Genomic DNA, 21289 nt, shown 5'->3' with positions numbered 1-21289 from the left:
ATGACTGCTCATGTTGTCCCTGATATGTTTTACACCACATGGAGATGTTTACAAGGTTAAACACTGGATTTTCACTGGAGGAGGTCTTTAAGAACTAATACACACTTTTAGTTGTCAATGTTTGAAAAATTGTAGTTTCATCAGAAAATGTTTGACTGGTATTTTTAAAGATGAAAGTCTGAGAAAGTGAGATATTTTGGAGAGTAATTTACTCTTAATTAAAGACAGATAAGACGCTGCAGAAGTTTACATTTGATTAAGATTATATTCCTGAGCACTACTCATGAGACTGATTTTAACAGAGGCACCCACAGGACCATGCCAAGTGGCACATAAAGGCTGGCCCACGCAAAATGACAAATACTGATGGATTTAAGCGTTTGATTCCTATAGTTTGTGGAGCGCCCGCTGTGAGCCCAGTGATGTGGGCTGCAGGGGCTTCGCAGGCCAGTCGCTACATCAGACACTCAGTCTTCTGGGCATCAGAGGGTTGCAGGAGAGAAGAGCCACCAGGAACATCACAGAAGCCGCAGAAAAAGCTCGGACGTGGCTGTGGATCAGGAGGAGGAAACAATGGCACAGCCAGGCACTTGGACACAAGCCGGGGACTGGCTCAGGTGAGGGTGTCTGATGATCAAAGACCCGAAAAACAGGATGACCCTGGGTTCATCACTGAAGATGTATCCAGCTGGTGTTTATAAAACTAGTGAAGAGCAACAAGATGACCAAAACACAGCACACACCAACAGATTCCATCCACCAGTACGACTTTCCACACTGGAAATCTCACCAGATCTCTCGCGAGAGACTTCAGAGTGAACAAATACATGTGTGCATGCTCGGCTGTCCTCAGGGTTCCCCCCACACAACACCATATTGAATCGTAAATATTGAACATGTTTGATCTTTAGGATCTGAAATCGGTGCGGCCACGACGTTCTTCCGAGCAGATCGGAGGAAGTAAAATCACTCTTTACATAAATCACACCACAGGAGCATCTGCCAAGATCACCTTTAGAACCAAAAACATCTGGGCTGATTATCTAGAAGTGTGTACCCCGCTTTAGTTAGCAAAAGGCTGAGAGCTTTGCACCATGAGAGGAAAGTACAGAAACATTAGAGTCTGTTGATTAGGCCTGCACGATATGAGAGAAATCTGCATTGTGGAAGAACATTTTTCAATATTGTGAGTATGATAAACAAATATTAAAGTGCATATTAGCTTTAACTCTTAGTTTCCATGTCGATCTGCTGTTCTGCATGTTTTACACAATGCCTGTTTGCAATATGTCCCTCCTGAATCCTAAATGAATCCAAAAAAGTGTTGTTTTTTTCACCGCTACATGTTCACCAGTTAATCTGAGGGGAGGCGATAGCTGCTTGTGCTTCATCTGATCACATCAAAAAGGTGTGAAAGCACGGCCAGTCTACCCACGGCTCCGTCTAATAGGTAACATGTTTGCACGCTCAGTGAGAAAGCACGGCGTATAAACATAAAATCATTTCTCTTATATATTGTGTATATAATTTTTTTTTTTTCACGAATGCCCATACTGCCATACTGTTGATGTTCTAAACCACCAGTATGTGGTTTCATCTCACAAACACCACTGCCTGGTTTGTACACTAAGCTTCACCATGAACATGTTCTGTGTTGGCATCTGTCAGTGGCCCTCCGGCTCCTGTGAACCAAACGCTGCCAGGAAAAAACAACTCCATGCCATCCTGGAGCTGCCAGGAGCCTTCACCATGAGCAGCCAGCTCTGTGCCTGTAGACTCATCTTGGCATGTGCCACATATGTTCTTACTCACGTGCTAATAATAGGATGACTCGTGATCATGGGATCCTGCGGCTCAGGAGACGTCTTGCTGTGTTGTTTGCTCCCGTCTCACAACATTTCTTGTTTAATAACAACATTCATGATGCTGTGCAAGATGTAAACCACGTGCAGGTTTCTCTGCAAAGTTTTCTGCAGACTGCATCTAAAAAAATGCATTTAAAGTGCTTTTATTTAATTTGTGAAGGGAATTTGATTCACTTGTTTACTTTGCCGTCTTTTCAGTCTCACGTGTCGACTGCTGCATGCACGCTCCTGTCAGGAGGTATTTTTATCAACAATCAACTCAACTGATGTCTTCTGCATTTTCATGCCGGCATCACATTAGCTTCTGTTCTCAGGATGCATTAGGGTCAGCAGTCTCTCCCCTTCTGTACCCATCAGCTTAACTTTTACTGTACCCAGTATAACAGTTATTATAACACTGCATCGCACACACAATGAGCTTTTAGTTTTAAGACAAAATGTTAGACGTATGAAGTGCTAAACCCTAAATCACATCCTGAATTATATTTGTCGTCCCAGTTAGTGTAAAAACAACAAACTCATAATCTATAGACGGTATCGTCTATATCAGTGAACCCACCAGGGCCAGTTAACCAGCCTGCATTGCTTCTTTTCATAGCACAAATTAAAATGCACAATGTGGATTTTAGAAAATAACATGAAGTACACAGCTGTCCTTTAATGGGACCTCATCCCACATCGCACACTTGAACTTGTACACTTGGCCTATCATGTAACTATGTGCTCTGGATGGTGAAGCCGGCCCCAGACAGCACCAGCTAACTTAGTGTTAATCCCAGATTATGGATAACTTTCCAGAACCAAGAACAACATGACCAGCTCCAGAAAAGTGCAAAGTTGACCAGGAAAACTGACAGTTCACATCTGTTACATTTTACTGGACCACGCCAATGCTAACCTGACATGCTTGATATGCAGTCAGACTTTAGCTGCGTGCTAAGAATCTGAAGCAGCACTTGAGCGCTGCAAAATCAGATCACTGCAAACAACATGCAAATATGATCACACAAGTACTTGGTTTCTACTTTGCTTCCAGTGTGCAAATGGACAGGGGCATTAGAGCACAACAGCTGTTGTTTTCATGTTCCATGGCCAAAGCTTATGACACACAACAACACAGACGATTTAGCCTTTGACGTAAAGTCTAGCTGAAACGGCATTTCGAGAGCATCTAGCTTCCGTATCGTGACGTATTTCCGAGTGAAACAGGACGTGCAGGCGGGACATATCATTAGAGGGATTTGATTTGATCGTTGAGAAGTGGGCGTAGACAGACGTTCTCCACAGCGCAGTAGCTAGCTAACTGACCGAGCGTTCTTGGTGCTCTGCAGCTAAATGTTGCAGATTGATTGGTTGAAATTGTTTGGTGCTAACTTACGTAAGCACACGTGAAATTTAGTTTTACCGGAAGAAAAAATGATTTTGATATAAGAAGACGAAGAAATGGATTTTCTGTATTTTTTTGGCCTATATTGTCAAATAGATGCACAATGTTACCGGGGATGTGATCTAAAAGGATTAAAATGACATTTTTCAGTTCACCTCGACTTTAATTATGTCTGTGCAATTACTTCTCATGTGCAATAGTTATTTATTCTGTAAAATATTTCACTTTACTTATCAACAACCATATCACCATGATAGACACTGTGAGTGTTTCTGACTTGGTGCAATTTTTTTGTTCAAAAACTATATGTATATATGTTTTATTAATATTATTATTGTATTTCATTGTCTTTGCTTTGTTTATCCATCACTTGTTTTACTCTGTCCTTTACTTTGAGCTGTTGTAACAAGTGAATTTCCTCCAATGGGCGATCAATAAAGTCTATCTTACTTTGTAATCTTGACATAATTTGGCGCTTGGGGAAAAATATCTTTTTATTTCTATGAAGTAATAAAATGAAAAACATCACAGGGAACTTTCCAGCATTGTAACTGATAACTTCTGTGTAATGTGGGAGGCGAGCCTTCCTCTTGTTGCTATTTATATGTAAGAAAGTGCAACATGCATGAAACAGGATGAATCCCTTGTGATCTGAAGTGCTCTCTGATTTTTACATTCTGCTGTGAAAATCAAGAAAGAGCAAACGGCTATAAAAGACACATGAACGTTATCTGGTTGACAAACATGCTCACAGCCCGGCATGTACACCTGCTGTTTACATGCTTAGCTATAAGTGTGCAGTGAGCCAAGCAGGCAATTAGGTAAGGCGGTAACGAGCCTGCATAGTGCCAACAAACACAAACATGGCAGGTGTACATTTACCTGAAGCGAGTCTACAGCCTGTACTTCATGTTTCTAAAGATGTGGAAAAACGCCATCTTTAGATTTCTACATTTGACACGAAACGCTGATTTTACTGCTCATCTAAAGGGCAGAAACGCTCCTTTCATGCCCTCCTGGAGACTTTCCTGGTCTGATACTTTCTCAATGAGTCAAAGTACTTTGAGGACTGCATTACACTTTCTGATCCTGGCGGAGGTCCAGTCATAATGCAGCCAGAACACCTCCGCAGGCTGAGCCAGGGCGTCTCATAATTCTGTTAATCTCCTACGATTAATGAGAACATATTACATATAATTGCATGAAATGGTTTAATCTGAATCATTAATCAGCCCGCCGGAGGAGACGGAGCCCTGATGCTGTCAATGTTTTACCTGTGTGCAGTCAGAGTGGCTGGGGAAATCAGTTCATGGGATGATAAGCACTTTCAGGGTGACGCTGTGTGTAGTTTGCATTCCTGAGAGGTGTTTCCACGCTTAAACAAACACTCACTACAGCCCTGTTTACCCTCTCCCTTCTACTATTCCCATACAACCGCACGCATGCTAATGAACCGCCTATGGTCGTGTACAAGCTTAATCCAGGATTTAGATTAGCTGCTAGAGAGACGCCTTTTGTGTTTGACTCATGAAGTTTCAAACTAAACACAAAGTGCTTCAGGTCTCAGAGTCAACGAGGAGTCAGCAGAGAAACTAGTGACAAACACAAAGTCGACAACACGTGACAGGACGCTCAAAACCAAACACAATTTATTTATCTTAAAGCTGCACAAAGCAAAGAGACAATTCTGCATCAGATTATATTTACATCAAGTTTTGGGTAAATTTGAGGCACAAATTCATGACAGTCGAGTCATGTGACCCACAAGGTAAAATGAGCCTTCTCTGCTCAGACAGAGAATATTTACAGTTCGCAGTTATGTCAAATCTGTGTCTTTAAATATTCTGAATTATTTCAACACGTGCAGCTGTTTTCAGTCTGAGCATACAAATGTTTTCTGGGTCATCTGAGCTCCATGCTAGGTTAGCTTGCTCTGTAATCTACACTGAGCAAACACACCGTGTAACATGTTAATGAACTCGGGGTCAGAGAGCGAGCAGAGAGGGTGGTTTCCACTCAGTTCAGTTCAGTCGCAGTTTCGTCAACACGGCGAATAAAGAAAGCAAACTTCAGCACCACTTATCAGGTAGAGTAAAACACACAAGAATGACGTGCAAGCGAAGAAGACATTTCTGTCTGAGCACACTGAAATAAAGAATGTCAGTTTGAGAAACTTTATTGATAACGAATAAGAAGAAGAATTGATCCATTCTGTCCTTCATACAACAGTCAGCATTATAATACTGATGATATATCAGGACGCAGTGACTGTAACAAATTCAATCCAGAAATGGTTTAAAATAAGCAGCAATTATTTTCCGCTTGCAGGAACAAAAACACAAAAGACCAAAAAGAGTCAAACTAAAGTTCTTTCAAAATAAAAGCTTTAAGGGACGCTGGTTTAGCTCAGCAGGTAGAGCAGAGGATACAGACACAGCAGCCGCTGGTTCGACTCCCACCCTCGGCCCTTTGCTGCATGTCATCCCCCACTCTCTCCTCCCAATATGTCCTGTCTCTCTTCAGCTGTCCTATCAATACAGACAAAATGTCCCCAAAAAATAAAAGCTTTAAGGTTCCTGAGAAAAACAGACAGATACAGAGATGGTAGCTGCTCTGTTTCCTCAAACCAAGCTATCTTCTGACATCAATTTGCAACATCAAGCGACAACACGAAGATCACACGAGAATTACTCTTGCACTAGAAACAGCATCGCAGAAATCTCTCATGACATTTCACTGTGACCAAAGAGGAGGACTGACCAAGCAGCCACGTCCCCAACACAGCTTCCTTTATCAGTTACTTCAGTGCAAAAACACTCTTGAGGATTGGACTCTTTATTGTAAAAAAAAAAAGCTGTATATTGAGGCCAAACGTGTGATGAAGTTCAGTGACAAAAGCCACATTATTAGCACACACAATTAACACAGTACATTAGCATAATCTGTGGATTTCATTAAGCACCAAGGGACAAGAGAAACACCTGAAGCATCCTTGAGGCTAAGCTGGCTAAAAGGTGTGTTTGTATCTGCAGCGTCCTTGAATCTAATTTTACTATTTCCTGTCATGGCAGCACAATGAAACACGATTCAAACAAAGAGAGAACCCAAACATATTCCTTTGATGATCCATTTTACATAAACAGAATAAACGGAAGAAGGGGGACGAACAACAAGACAAGAGCTTCTCTGTGCAGTGTGCTCGACTCTTCTGATATAGCACAATTATGCAGGGTCAAGTGTGGTCGCTCTCTTTATTTAATAACCTCGGGATGGTTTGGAAATATAGCAAAAGACTGATTAAGGCCCTGATCAGACAGAACACGCTTTGCAGGCTGCACCGCACGGCCTTTTCTGTTGAAGCCTACGGTAAGAGCAGCTCTGTTTTCTGTTGTTAAGGCAACCACCAAATCACGAGCTGTCATTAACCTAACCGTTATTTTACTGACAGAAGGCCGGCCTCTACATTCATCCGATTGGACAATGAGAAAAAACATCCATGACGTCGGGCGCTTTTATGCTTTGAGTGGGAACGTTTTTCAACTCAAGGCACTCAGAGCGTTTCTTCAAAAACATGACGCGCACAGGCGCTCAGCAACGCAAAAGCAGCACGCAAAAAGCATCCCTCTCACCGAAAACAACTACAAAAAATATATGGACGTACAGTTTATGTCATCACCATCTCTATCACCTGGTTTTATCTCCCGGCCCTAACAGGGTTTACCTGCTAAAACGCGTTCTGTCTGATCGGGCCATGAGGCAGGAAGGCTGGAAATCATTAGTAACACAATAACTGTGTCCCTCCATCAGGCGACAACAATAACTGCTCTTTAAACGCTGCGTCATGTCTTTATTTAACGTTGCCTCTGGGTTTTTCACACCTTTGGCTTCTAAATGTAAACCATCATCAGATCTGAAACCGACATGTTCCATAAAGAGGCCTTAAGAAAAGGTCTGTCAACATAAAGCCTGTCATAATGGTGACGAGAAAGACAACGCTTTAACAATGGACATGCAGCCATTACTCAGTGATACTTTCAGCAATAGCAGCCCAATATGATACAAGTAGGTCTGACCTATTATCCCATTTGTGTGGCATAATTTGGTTGTCAATATATAATGAGTGTAACCTTTGCTAGAATAATAGCGTGGCTTGTAAATAAATAAATAAATGAATAAACCCCATTAGGGCCGGGAGGTAAAACCAGCTGATAGAGATGGTGATGACATTTATGTCGATATCCATGATTATCCTTGGACATGTTTTACTTGATTGACCTTATTTACCTTATAACACACATAAATACAAACAGTAAGCATTGTTTGCGCCACCAGTGAAGAAAGCAGACGGAGACGGAGGGGCAGGAAAGAGACAGCGAAGGTAAACTCGGGTTAATCTCCAATGCTGGGCAAATTGGTGACATGACGTCTTTAAAAGGACGTGGCTTGGATAATTTAAAAGTGATAAAGCGCAGATTAAGACGGCCTACAAAATATGCCATCAGTGAGTGCCAACACGACAGGAAACACAACAATTTTCTACTATAACCTAAAAAGGGAACATCCCAATGATTCAATATATTCTCTTACGGTTTTCCATAACTTTATGGCTATGCCTGCCTCTGAAGCCTGTGTTACCGGTGAGAATATTCCTTCAGTATTGCGTCCCTTGCAGCCATGGACATTAAAGCACCTTCATCCGACAATTTTTTATAATATTTTGAGATCTTGTTCCATTTATCTTTTAGCAGGATGAAGGATCTGCTTAAATTAGCAAAGAAACGAGCTGATATAAAGTTAGCAGCAGCTCTGCTATCAGACCCTCTTGACCTGCTGTGTCCCCTGAAGAGAACTGGAGAAACACTGATTTTTACCATGGAGCTGCTTAATTCTGTTTTTCAGTGGTTTTAATAGCAGGTCGGTTGATTTTGGAGATGAGGAGAGACCTCTGAAAACAATTCGGCTCCTGGTACAAACCTTGTTAGTGATGAACACTGAAGGAATCCTAACTTTAAAAAGAAGCTAGGCCGTAGCTAGTGTCATAAATGTCACACTAAAGCCAGCTGACTGTTCAGATGCTATAGAGCATATGTGGCCATACACACTCAGTAATCCAGCAGCCTCTTCTCACCTCGGTGTGGAAGTCAGTGAATACACACTCTCCACTCTGCATCCGTTCTATATCTGTCTCCGGATCTAATTATTCCTGTTAAACACAAGCACTGCATAAACTAAATTTGAGGGGCGTGTCAGCGGCTGATAAGTATGTTCTGTGAGCACGAGCAGCTGCGACTCTGCACCAGTTGTTACACGCAGACAGCCATTTTCTCTGGCCGGAGCACTCTGTCACAGCACCACCGAACCCTCCATAAGCCTGTGTTTTATTCTGCTTTATAAGTGGCTGAATATACGTGTGAGTGTGTGTTCGACTGTGCCCACGTCTGCATGTATGCACACATAATCATGCTGCATAGATCTGCGAGTTAGCAGCTGAAAAAATCATGTCGGCCCATTCACACTAACAATGCGATTTTCCAGATGGCACTGGTCCATATTGATCTGCAGCCAGAGAACTCGTCCTCCTGTGCTTTCACACGTCCAGCAGTAAACTTACCAACAGATATTCTATCAAAGCTGCACATAACATGGAATCTGCAACACACACGAGGCCCACATATGAAGCAAAATGCCAGACTTCCTGGGGATTGTTACTCCTTTGTTAAACGCCAGACAAATAATGAAACTATAAAAAGCTAATTAAAAAGACCTTCCAAATTGGCTGCATAAATTAACATCAATTCAAGTAATGAAAACACAGCTATGGCTCTAAATGTAAACAGCACTGTGACTACACTGCAGACAGTAAACGTCTTATAAGCACTGCTGTTTAATGCACCCAATTCTTCCATCCCATTCAGACGGTAACATTTTCCATTCACCTGTTGTAAATCAGTTAAATTAAAGAGGACGTTAAATTCGACAAAGAAAATGTTTCACACGATGCTGATTATACGCATGTGCCCGAGTGGTAAGCGCTGTTGCCTCAAAGCTATAAGGTTCCTGGTTCGATTCCCGGTTCCGACGTAGTGGGCCGTTCTGTGTGGAGTCTGCATGTTCTCCCCGTGCATGCGTGGGTTCCCTCTGGGTACTCTGGCTTCCTCCCACAGTCCAAAGACATGCTTGTTAGGTTCATTGGTGTGAGCGTGAAGGGTTGTCTGTCTCTATGCGTCAGCCCTGTGATTGACTGGTGTAGCCCCGCCTCTCACCCAATGACAGCTGGGATTGGCTCCCGCCCCCCCGCGACCCCGAACAGGATAGGCGGTATAGATAGATGGATGGATGTCCCCCGAGTATCTCACATACTTACAGCTCTGTCCACTCCCTCTCCTTACTTCAGCTTTCCCTTCAACCAGAGCAAGTCATCTCCTTGTGCCAACATTTGTACTTCCATACCAATGACTGTATATATAGATGGACAGCGCGTCTCCATCAGCTCCCATTGTACGTAATTGATGCCAAAATGTTTTAAACATTTTTAAACCCCTTTCCCACCTAAATTTAGCATGTTGATGCAGGTTGTTCAGACCCAGGAAGACCCGCTTATAGATGCCGATTGTTTCTTTTCCCATTGCCAGTGATAAAGTATAGTATACTCCTGTCGGTCTCTTTTCTGCTGCGTCACCGTCTGACGTCATGGCCGAAACAGGGTTAGTAAACAGTGAAGATGTTACGGTGGTTAGCTCTTTATTGTATCTATTACTCATTCAGTCTGTTTATCAAACTCGGCACAGACAAATTTGGAACGATGTTCGAGCGCTGCTCGGACGGAGACGAAATTTGTAGCTGAGATGGCAAGGAGTCGCAATTTACCGACGGAGCATCGCGCCGGAAAGGGGGCGGAGATTAGCGTGTCAACCCGGGTTTTGTGTTCCCATCAATGCCGATCGGAGCCGAGGCGATAATTACCAGGGTCTACTGCAGAGTCCTTTGACCCGGGTCTGAATGCCGATTGTAACCTTTCCCACTAAGCAAAAAAGCCGGGTGTTAGCAGGTGTTAGCGGGTTTTTTGTCCAGTGGGAAACCGGCTTTAGAGAGAGAGGACAGTGGATCGGGTCGGAAACAGGGGAAGTGATAGTGGGGATGACATGCGGCAAAGGGCGCTGCATCGGGGACTGTCTCCTCTGTTAATGGGACGCACAATTTAACTGCTGAGCTACACCGCCGCCCAGAATTTGAGTTTCTTTTTGCACTTGCCGAATGAATCATTTACTCAGTACATCAATTTAGGGGCCTTTAGTGGACCGTAGGCTCAATCTGTGTTTTAACCTATTCAGCAAAAGATAGTGTGACTTCATTCAGCTGAAAGCCTTAAAGATTACATCTCTAATTAAAGAAATACTGATTTCTTTTAATTAGCATTTATTGATTTCTTAGCCTGTAAAGATTAGCAAACAAGCTAAAAATCTTAACCTGTTATTCAACTAATAAACTATCACTCACTCAACTGCAAATTAAGATCAACTTACAGACAAAACCAGATCCCTCACACACATGATTTAAGTCTCTGGCATCAGCAGCACAAACACACATGTTCAGAAACATTAGATTATACGTTGGCCAACATTTTCTTTCCTCCAACAACGTCAGAGCAGCTGATGTATCTGTGGCTTTAACATAAACTTTCCTGATAAATACTCTGAACAAGTGTTGCTGAAAAAGAGTCATTATTTGCTCAGGATGATAAATATTTGAGATCATGGTGATGATGACAGATTTTCGCACACTGAAGACGTGTTACAGACAAAGAAACAGCCTCCGTCTGTTGTGTGGACCTGACTGAGGTCTACTGATGGAGGTTCTCTTGTACAAAATGGAAACATTGGCTTCTGCAGCTGCCTCGGCCCGGGATCAATCAGTCTGAACAATAAAGCTGGGTAATTATAGGCTGTGATTCCGGCTTACAGCCGAGCTTTTCTTCCTTTTCTCCTCTCGCTCAACATCCAGTCCGCTGCTGCTGTTTTTTCATTTCTGACACTTAAGCTAACTTGCTCGCATCACAAACCTGTGCTAATGGATACACTGAGTAAGGTCATATCTGCAACAAACATTGTAATGTAGGCAGAAGATGCTGGATGATTGCAGCAGAAGAGAAGCATCAAGGATTTTGATGAGGAAGGCTCAGAAAGTGTTTTGTTTCCTGCAGATCTCTGTAAGTAGGAGGCAGTTAGTCTCTCTTATTCATGCTGGATTGCCGTCAATTCGTGGCACAGCCTCTTCCTTAAATGGGCTGAGATGACAAAGCTCTAACTGCAGTGTGGGTCGCCTGCTTTTCATAGCCCTGCTGCTTTATTGTTCTGTTTTTTGCTTCCTCTTTTTTTATTCTTGTGCTTAAAAAATTGATTGTTTTAATGCAAAATGGCCTACCCGACCTGCTTTCACATGAATGAAAAAGTGGCAGAGTAGTGGAAGAATTTAAGTTGATAAATGTGTTGCCATTCAGAGCAGATCATTTTCAGCGATGAATCCGAGCAGAGCCTAAAGAACTACAACTTATTATCCAGCCATCCATGAGAGCCACTTACAGCATCACAATAATACTGAGGCACACTGCAGTAAACTAACCAGGTGCATGAAAACCAGAAAATCCTCCTACAAACACAGTGTTGACCTTATTTCAACTAGTCACATCTTTTTTAAGATAAACACACAGGACACAGTCTCCGTCCTTAAAGGCTAAGACCAGTGATAGTATTATATATATAGTTATATAGATAGATATATATTTGTTATTGTCAACAATAAAAACATCAAAACAAATAAAGTGTTTGTCTGACTCCCACTTCCCGAGCCTGTCTGCGGCTCTCAGCCCCGACCTCATTGGTCCCTACTGAAGTTGAGGTTTTAAATAATTTCAGCTCGACACAAGGGCTGCACAATTAATCTAATAGTGATCCAGATCACGATTTTGTCTTCTCACGATTAAATAAACATGATTAACAGCGATGATGACGTTTAAAATGCTTCGCCAGTAGCAAACTCTGCTGCATATCAAATCAAGCGCTCCCTAAACTAACAGCCGCTCCCCCAGGGGGCGATGGAGAGGTTTGGGCTTCACTTTTGGGGGAGCTGGCATGTCATGTGAGCGCCTACCTCGCAGCGGCAGTTTAGAGTGGAAGAGTAAACAACAGAGACGGTCGGAGAAACTAAAGTCAGATGTATAGTTACAGGTTTAGTCCAAGTGATGTTAAGAAGAAACAATAATCAGCAGAGAGGTCATGAAACCTGCGTCTGCGCTGCAAAGCAACACGACTAACTTGTTGAAGCAGCTGAAAGAACAGCACAAAGTGCAGCATGATGAGTGTATGAAGGCCGAGAGGAAGAACGAGCAGCTCCTTGTCCTCCAGCGTCAAGTCAGACATCCAGAACAGCGATGCTGCACAGTGCGACACCCTATCCACCCAACTCCCAAAGATACACTGAAATTACCCATGATGCACCAAATTCAGATAAAGAGCTTGATTTTCAGTCTTAGTGTAAAACATTTCTTCGACTCTAGTTTTTAGCAAATGTTACTGAAACAGAAGGAAATACTGCATTAACTGGGGACTATTTTAAGCGGCGGATTAATCCTCATTTGGTGCACTAGTGAGTGTTCAGGGCAGCAGGACTGTGTATGTAGGATTGAGTCAACCCAAGTCCTTTGAAACATATGATACATATACTCTTTCATGGTGTTTAAGTCCACAGTCTGTCTGTTTTTTAATTGTTTTGGACAACAATTGCATGCTACAGCTAGAAGGATCATTTCATTGTTTATTTTGATCTTTTTATGGGACTAAAAAAAATAATAAATACACAGGAAGGAGCGCTTCCTGGTTTTTGACTGGGATATACTGTATGTAGTCATAGGAAACAAGAAAAAGTCCAAGGCACGCTCTTATGAAACCAATAAAATGTATTGTCCTGGAATGGTCATGTACACCTTTAAACCAAACTTCTAAGCGTTACGGCATCAAGCCTTCACCAGGAAGTCAAACGCAAAGTCTGACGTCCTGAAGTTTGGTTTTAAGGTCTACATGACCATTCCAGGTAAATAAAGACATTTTAATGGTTTCATAAGAGAGTGCCTAAATATAGAAGTATTGAACATAGACGAACATAGATGTATAAAAAGATGGACGACATGACAGCTCCCTAAAAGTGAAGCCAAACCCTCTCTATCGCCCCCTGCTGACTGGCTGCAGTATAGCTCATAAAGCCCGCCTCCTCCATGTTAACAGATGGGACATGAGTCAAACTATAAAATCAAAATACACGCCAAATACATTTTTCTCAAACATGGTTTCTATCATTGTAGTTAGTTCTTATCATGCTGATTTACGTCCAAGTCTTTTTTCTGACAAGTTTACTTTTAATAAGTTATTTGATGCTGTCAAAATGATGATTGACAGCTCTGTTGACAAATCTGGCTCCTGCAGCCGATCTGTTCTGGATTAGCAGAGTGGCGGACGAACGGCGAGAGGAGACGTAACTAACACAATCACTAGTCACTGAAGTTTCCATACCTGTGATCGTTAACCTCAGACCAACACAGAGAAGCTGTTCTGCTGTTAAACACGCCGCCAGGCGGGATCCTTGCTTTTTTTTCAGTAAGTTAAGTGTGTGTTTTGGTTAGCGGAAGTGGCTACGACGGCTCCACCTGCTGATCTCTACTGTGCAGACTCACAGGGGCTATTTTGGCCTCACTTTCATACAATGGGAGCAGAGGGAGACGCGTTGTCCCTCTATATATACAGTCATTGGTATAAAATAACAGCAGAGTGAAGTTAAACCTTAATTGACCATTTTGTATAACACAGTCTGTGAAAAATATAATACATAATATGAAAAGATAGGGGATTCAGGGACAGCTGATGACTGTAACGGTGCGACAGTATAAATACTGAGGTAGTTATATTGAATTATATAAAATCTTACCTTGTGTCGGCACTTCAAAACAACACCATAGGCACCTAAAAGAACATGAAACACATAATTAACTCAGATTTACCATGGCTTCTCTTTTTGAGAACGTTCAGAGTGTTCGTGTATTTCACAAATGACTTTCAAGAAGAGCTACTTCACTTAAAAGCAGACTCCATGAAATAGTAATAAAATGACAGAATAAATTGGGTTTCAAAAAGGAGATTTGTGGATCCAGCATGAACTTCAGTCATGAGAAAACAAAGACCAGTAAAGAGTCAGCCAAAAGCGACTAAGTTCCTTGTATCCCAGCATATTGCTTCAGTAGAAGTGGAAAGGGTCTTAAACCCTCTTACTCATGCTCCTCATATGTTCACATGAATTAAAGAAAAACATCCCCCACTATAAAAGGACAGGTGGCTCAGAAAGTAGGACACAAGTGTTGGCAAGCTACTGTAGTTCTGATGTTATCGACCCTGGCAGTCAGACACACAAATCCCCCCGAGGGTTCAAGAGGAATTCATGGACCGAGCAGGCATATGACAAACGGCTCCGTGCTCCTTCACGAACACATCAGAGCTACGGGAAGTAAACGAGGCTCAACGAGAGGCTGCACAAATACATTTACAGTCTTCCTAACGTGGTTTAGATACAGAGAAGACTAAAACTGAGTGCAACACTTCATTTTGTGCCCTGCAGGAGATAGCGCCACTCTTTGACTCCAAACAGGGGGTGTTGTATGTTTTAGCACATTAACTTCAAACTGCATGCTCTTAATTACACTGGCAATGTTGCTTTTTTAAAGTATGCCACATGTTAATAGACAATAGTTTTCTTAACTGTAAAAAGTTGAGAGAATCTACTTGAAGGCACATAAAACCAGCGTGAGGAATCTCATCCGCATCAGTGAATATTTGCTGCTGGACCCCGTTTTGTTGTAGTTCACATCTTCTGTTCTTCTTATTTCTTATTTTTCTTTCCTAATAACGCTTGTGCAGCAAAGACCATGAGACCAAAACTCACCAAAATCCACCCACTACTCAGACAAATAAAATCCCACTTAAATGTGACCTTAAGGTGGAGCTGCAACAATCCAGTTTTTCCAAGTTTTTTCACAATTATCTTCTAACAACTCGGTTTAAAGTGAAAAATCTTTCATATTTCAGTCTTTGTCAAATGTCAAATTCTGGTATTTTCTTCAATTTTCTTTAACCCCTATTTTTTCCATTTTCTCATAAGCCCTTTAACCAATCCTCCAAAAACGTAACCACGATCCTCCGCAGCTGGTTTTAAAGATTATTCTTTTTGGCTTTTTGCCTTTATTCAACAGGACGGCTGAAGAGAGCAAATGTTGGGAGTAGAGAGTGGGGGATGACATGCACCAAATGATCGGCAAACTGGGATTCGAACCTGCGATCAGTGTGACGAGGACTGTGGCCTCTTTACGTGGGGCGCCTGCTCGACCAACCGAGCCAAACCAGCGCCCCAGCAGCACTGACAACTACAATTTAAGTCATAAAATGCTTCTTCACTTAAAGCTGTGAGGAACTTTTGGTTTGTGTTGATTTTGGTGCCCCCTGTGGACAAAGCCGTACCTCTTATCTCTTTGCTGATTTTTGTCCTGTACAGGCTTAAATGGTAGTTTAAAAAGATAATCTCATCCTGCTTTCTTTAACAATCATATGCATCACTCAATTTAAAGTTTTGCCCTGGAAAATGTAAACAAAGGCAGCGTGCAGTTAATCACTTCCTTTGACACCTAACCACCGGCAGCGGTTTCAGGCATTAAAAATAACTATATAGAAATAATCCATCTTGTCGCTGATGGTCTGGTTTGCTTTTGTAGCTCATACACAGTCATCATAATTAATGTCAGTCTGTTTCATAACCAGCGAAAAACTCCTCACAGGAGCTTTAACAGAAAACCTTTAAGACAAACAAGAACAAACTGCATTAAAATGAAAATGCAAATGTAATGTAACATTTTGCTTAATAAATATTTGTCAGATGTCTCTTTAATCGTCATAGAGAAATCCAATATCAAACGATGGCATTTAAAGCTAAAAGAACGTGTTTCTCAACGTGCTAAAAACGCCACAATTTTCCTCCCATTCATTTTCCTGGAGTCGGCTGTAATTATGTAAGATTCAGTGTGTTTGTAATAGCTAGAGTGAGCCGACAAGCTGCACTCAGTCCTAAATGATTAACAAAATTGACTGACCCCGAGTTCACTGAGGAAAAATCTATGATGCTGGATCAAGTGGAGCGCACTGTGCCATGAGTGCAGAGGCAGAGAGTCGAGCTGGAGTGAAAAAACTTCACAGTTTAATGTGGCACAAAAAGTGCTGACTTCCTTCCAGAACGACTCATCTTTGGTCGTCCGCTCAGCCTTCAAAATGCAGCTCAAAGTTTCCCTGTGTCTTCTAGGGACACATTATACACACATTATAAAACTTCTAGGATGTGGGAGTACGGGTGTTAAAAACTGGGACAAGTGGGTGGCTTCACCTCAGGGCTTCTGCGCTTTATATCAACCAAGAGGCTCAGAGGGGGAAGAAAGCAGTGAGAAGCATTTCCAGGGAATTTAACTATCAAATCCCGCTGCCCCACTGATATTTACAACAAGGGAACTGAAAAACACCTCCTCACAACAACAGAGGAGGATGAATTCAGGTCACCTCGCTTCAGTTTTTCATGTTAAAATTCTTCCTCATGAATAAATATTAAACAAATTGTCCTTGACCTTACGGAGTTGCACAGTCGTGAACAACACATCAGGCTTTTAACGGCCTTGTTTCACAGGCAAATTGGATAAAAACAATCAAATGATTGCTCACTGAAAAGCCCTACAACAAATCTGTGAGTGCATGTTTCACCGCTCATGAACAGCTGTGGCCGAAGACTCGACTGGACTCGCTGCTGCAGACTGACAACAAACAAAATGTGGGTTATAACTTGAAATCAGAGAACTCACCTTCCCCCACAATCCCAAGGACTTCAAATTTATTCATCACATCACCGATGTCAGGGATCTTCATGAAGTCAAAAGGTGTGATGCGTGAGGTGCATGGAGCTCAGGCGGAGGAGACCCAGCTACAGGACGGCATGAGGCGGCCAGCTGCTGGATCCCGAGGGGCGTGTGCCGGCTGTTCGCCATAATATCCGCTGCATGCCTTCTTTAGTGGCTCACTCTCACCTGCACAAACAAAACACCAAATTATATACTTAACATATATTCAAAGTGCATCAGCTCACTGCCTAAAACCAGATGTATGAACGGTCAAGAAAGAGACCTTTATAGGCTCTTACTGTGGAGCTGTCCAGTTGTACTTCAATGACACCAAACTGCTCTACAGCTCTCTCCTTGAGTTAAAGGGGCACTCCAGTGATTCAGTATTGTACTTCCATTCAGCCAAAGAGACCAGTAACAATGGAAGCAGCAGAGGCTAACACTGTGTCTGCTCTTGCTTTTTAGTGCATAATTCCAGTTCCGCACAGAACAATTAGCAAAATACAGCACACGGAGTACCTGAAAGGTCGAATAATAGTTGTTTGAAAGCGGTACAGGTCTCAGCCTAAATGGAGATATACTGTAGATGGTGGCACAATTTCCACCTTGCACAAAACAGGGGGCACACAGGGGCAAATCAAAGTAAAAGCAGATTTATTATAGTCAAATTAAGCGAACAAGGCAGCAGATTTTCTGGGGGACAACAAACCGGGTCAAATGTTGTATGCCCGGCCCAGTTGATGAAGAAAAACAAGCTGTTATGTGCATTAGTCGTCCACCCAGTGGATGTGTTTGATGTGAAATGACACTACCCTGTCAAAATTCAAGCCCTAGGCAATTAAGTTCATTGTGCACGCAATGTACGACATGAAAGTGTACAAACAGAGGTATCCACCACATTACATGGCCTTACTTTTAGCCCATAACTGACAGGTCCTGCTACATGGATCGACATGAACCAAGTCCTGGATGTTAACAACTTTGTATTAAAACAATAACAGGGACAGAGTCCCCTGGTTGCTCACTTGGTATCGCGCATTCAATTTAAGGTTGTGTCTTTATATCGCAGAAGCCTGTGTCCGATTCAAACCCAGGCCCCTTGTTGGATTTCATTCCCCCTCTCCCCTTGCATTTGCTTCCTATGTGTAGCTGTGTATCTGTGTGTCTCTGTCTCTGTCCGTTTAAGGCTGAAAATGCCCCCAAAATATAACATTTTGAAAATAATTAAAAATATGAAATAAAAATATAAAAACAGGGACAGCAGACTGCAAAACAGCTCCCAAAATGAAATACATTTTAAATATTTGTTGCAGTAGTGATAATTAAATAGTGCTGTTACAGTTCAAACCAGAACCAGTAGACAATGGCGAAGCAAATCAAGTTGTTCGACTGCAGAGTGAAAAGTTGCACCAAAAAACATCCCAAACATTAAAACATATTCTAAGCTGCCTGACTTACAACCAGATTTTCAGTTTGGGCAACCAGAAGCTGGTGCCAGGTTGCCAGGTTGCCAGGTTGCCACCAATATTTAAAGGTTTATGTTGAACCATGCAACGCAAAAATGCTTCTTCCTACAAATCCCAGGATGCAATTTAAAAGCATATTTCATAACACTTTCCTGCCTGATAAATGCTTCTGTCAAACTCTGTGCCAACAGGTTATAACTCAAGTTATCAGTCAAATATGTGAAATCTCAATCTCTCCCGATAACCCTGATGACATCATCAGATAACCCTGGTGTCATCATAATGGGCTATTTTGTCAGACCTTAGATTGCTCCATCTAGATTCACTTCATACAGACCTTTTACAACAGTTTCCACAGGCTGATAGTCTCTCTCTCAGAGACGAGTTAACTGAACTTAATGTGTAAAATCACTGAAGTGCCCCTTTAAATAAATGAAGCACACATACATACATAGTCGGCTATACCTTCAAATAATGGAAAAGAGACAAATTAATGCCCCTCAGATCCTACCTTTTCTGGAGGGTAAACGGCACCACACAATCTGTAAATGTGATTAAAGCGCCTCCTCTGCTATCCACACACTCTTTACTCTTATTGAATCAGATAAGACTCCAGATACCACTTTCTCCATTTCATCCTCTCCTTTCTGGGAAAAGCTCAAGGACTTGTGTAGCCTACTCACTCTCCCAGTCTCCTACGGTGCTGTGGGCACAGGAGCTGCTCATCAGTATGCAAAACCTCGGCACCAAAATAAACTCTGTCTCCCTGAACGCTAAACATCGCTGTGTGGTCTATTACTCCCTTATCTTACTCAGCCGCACACCATCAACACAGGTAAACTGGGGGAGGATGATACAAGCCTGAACTTACAGCACAGATTGCTACAGAGAAAAAGCCTTTGGTCATCTGTTCTTTTCAAACAAGAGTGCGTCAGAGAGCTTCCTCCATGCAGTGGCATGCAGCCTATTGTTTTCAGAGCAGATTTTAGCCAACTGCTCTCCCAGGCCCAGACCTAGAAGGCTAATATGATCAGGAATGCACTGGGCATTGCTGTGGATCATATATTTCGCCTCTATCAACAGAAGAATGACTCATGCGTGGTAATGGACTGAATCTGTGGAATTCAAAACGCAGCACCTTTAAACCTCCTCATATAATCAATGCACAAATATCACTATTATCTATGCTTGAATTGTGTTTATAATCAATAGAATCAGACATTTTGGTATGGATTTTGCCAAACAATAACAGCTTACATCACTGCCTTTTTAGGTAACTTAACCACACATATTTGAGCAATATACAACATTAAAACAGCTACAACAGAAAAACAAGTAAATGTATGGTTACATTTTGCACAATAACGAATACAATGTTAATATAATTGCTGCATTTGTAAATACCTGTCAGGCACTTGTCCTGTTGCTTCTTCTAACATCCTTAACAGCAGATAAACAGTCATACAAGATGGAAATGTGGCTGGCAAATGAGTGTTTTTAACAGGGACTGTACGTTCAAGTGTGTGTGTGTGTGTGTGTGTGTGTGTGTGTGTGTGTGTGTGCGTGTGTGTGTGTGCGTGTGTGTGTGTGTGTGTGTTAGCTACCACTGCCCACAGAATAAATGAAACTAGCTCCCACATTTTCATCGCAGAGCAGCAATAAATCCAACAAGTCAAACATATGGCAACACTCAACCCAACTTAGTTCAAAACTGACTCGCATAAACAGTTATTTTTACACCTGGACTTTGGATATTTACGTTAAAATCAGGCTAGTTTTCTTCTTGCTGCTCTGCCACAAAACACACAAAACCGCAAATTAGCTTAAAACAAACCTGAAGCTTGATAACGTTGTCTCTCTCGTTAGCTCCAACAGAAGATATTCACACCATAGAAAGAGGGTTAATATGAAACGATAAAATAAACTACTCACTCAGTCAGTGTTTGGTAAAAAAAAAATGATGGACCTGGGCCCATATATCCACCCACAAACGAAGATATTTTCATTGCAGCAGGCAGCTACAGTAACTGGATCGTGCGGTTGACAAGCTGCGAGCAGATCACCAGGCAACAGTTTGAGTGACGTGACGCTGGCCAATGAGAGCGCTTGGAATGCTTGTTTATTCCAACGCCCCCTTTTTTGGACCAATCAGAGAGCAGAATGGCAGTGAAAAAACGGTGCTGCGGTCTGAGGGTGTTTCGTATGAGGTGGGATATTATTGTTCTAATTTCTCAATTACATAATTCGCAAGCTCACACACCCTGCTTTCTGTATGATAACATAATTTATCCAAGGGACACACTAAAGTGCTAATAGGAGTAAAAACCTACTTGCATTATAAGTATCAATATTCATTACAGATAGCAAAAATGTGAAATTTGCCTGCAGCCATCACATCTCACCGTTATCTTTAGGCTGCTGTGTGAGAGGAGTTTTATTACCACCTTTAGATTAAACTTCTTTTTTTATTACGGTGGGACTGGTCTGGGTAAAATATGTGCAACAAAGGAAGAAATTTTGAGCTTTTAAAATGTTCCCTCACTATAAACTTTGCCCAATATACAAACAGTGGCGGATCTAGACATTGTTTACAGGGGTGGCA

At 42.0% G+C, this 21289-nt stretch overlaps 1 protein-coding gene across 3 annotated transcripts in view; it reads right to left on the bottom strand.

Annotated features, from left to right (window-relative positions):
* Positions 1-20687, bottom strand: part of LOC138607290 (cyclin-dependent kinase-like 5) — a 53016-nt gene extending 32329 nt beyond the window's left edge. For 2 of the 3 annotated variants that reach the window (XM_069679869.1, XM_069679871.1), the window contains exons 1-3: positions 20522-20663; positions 17186-17407; positions 14227-14261 (exon numbers count right to left, since the gene is read on the bottom strand). In XM_069679869.1, the coding sequence (XP_069535970.1) occupies positions 14227-14261; positions 17186-17249 (99 nt within the window). In that variant the 5' untranslated portion in view covers positions 17250-17407; positions 20522-20663. Of the gene's footprint in view, positions 1-14226; positions 14262-17185; positions 17408-20521 lie in introns of all 3 variants that reach the window. The other variant, XM_069679870.1, reaches the window with a different exon arrangement.
* Positions 20688-21289: the final 602 nt, after the last annotated feature.

Source organism: Semicossyphus pulcher, unplaced genomic scaffold (genome assembly GCF_022749685.1).
Source record: "Semicossyphus pulcher isolate SPU_LCO1_2020_fin unplaced genomic scaffold, fSemPul1.0.p SCAF_4, whole genome shotgun sequence".
Classification (NCBI taxonomy): domain Eukaryota; kingdom Metazoa; phylum Chordata; class Actinopteri; order Labriformes; family Labridae; genus Semicossyphus; species Semicossyphus pulcher.
Note: the sequence above shows the minus strand (reverse complement) of the source record. Positions and strands in the feature narration are given on the sequence as shown.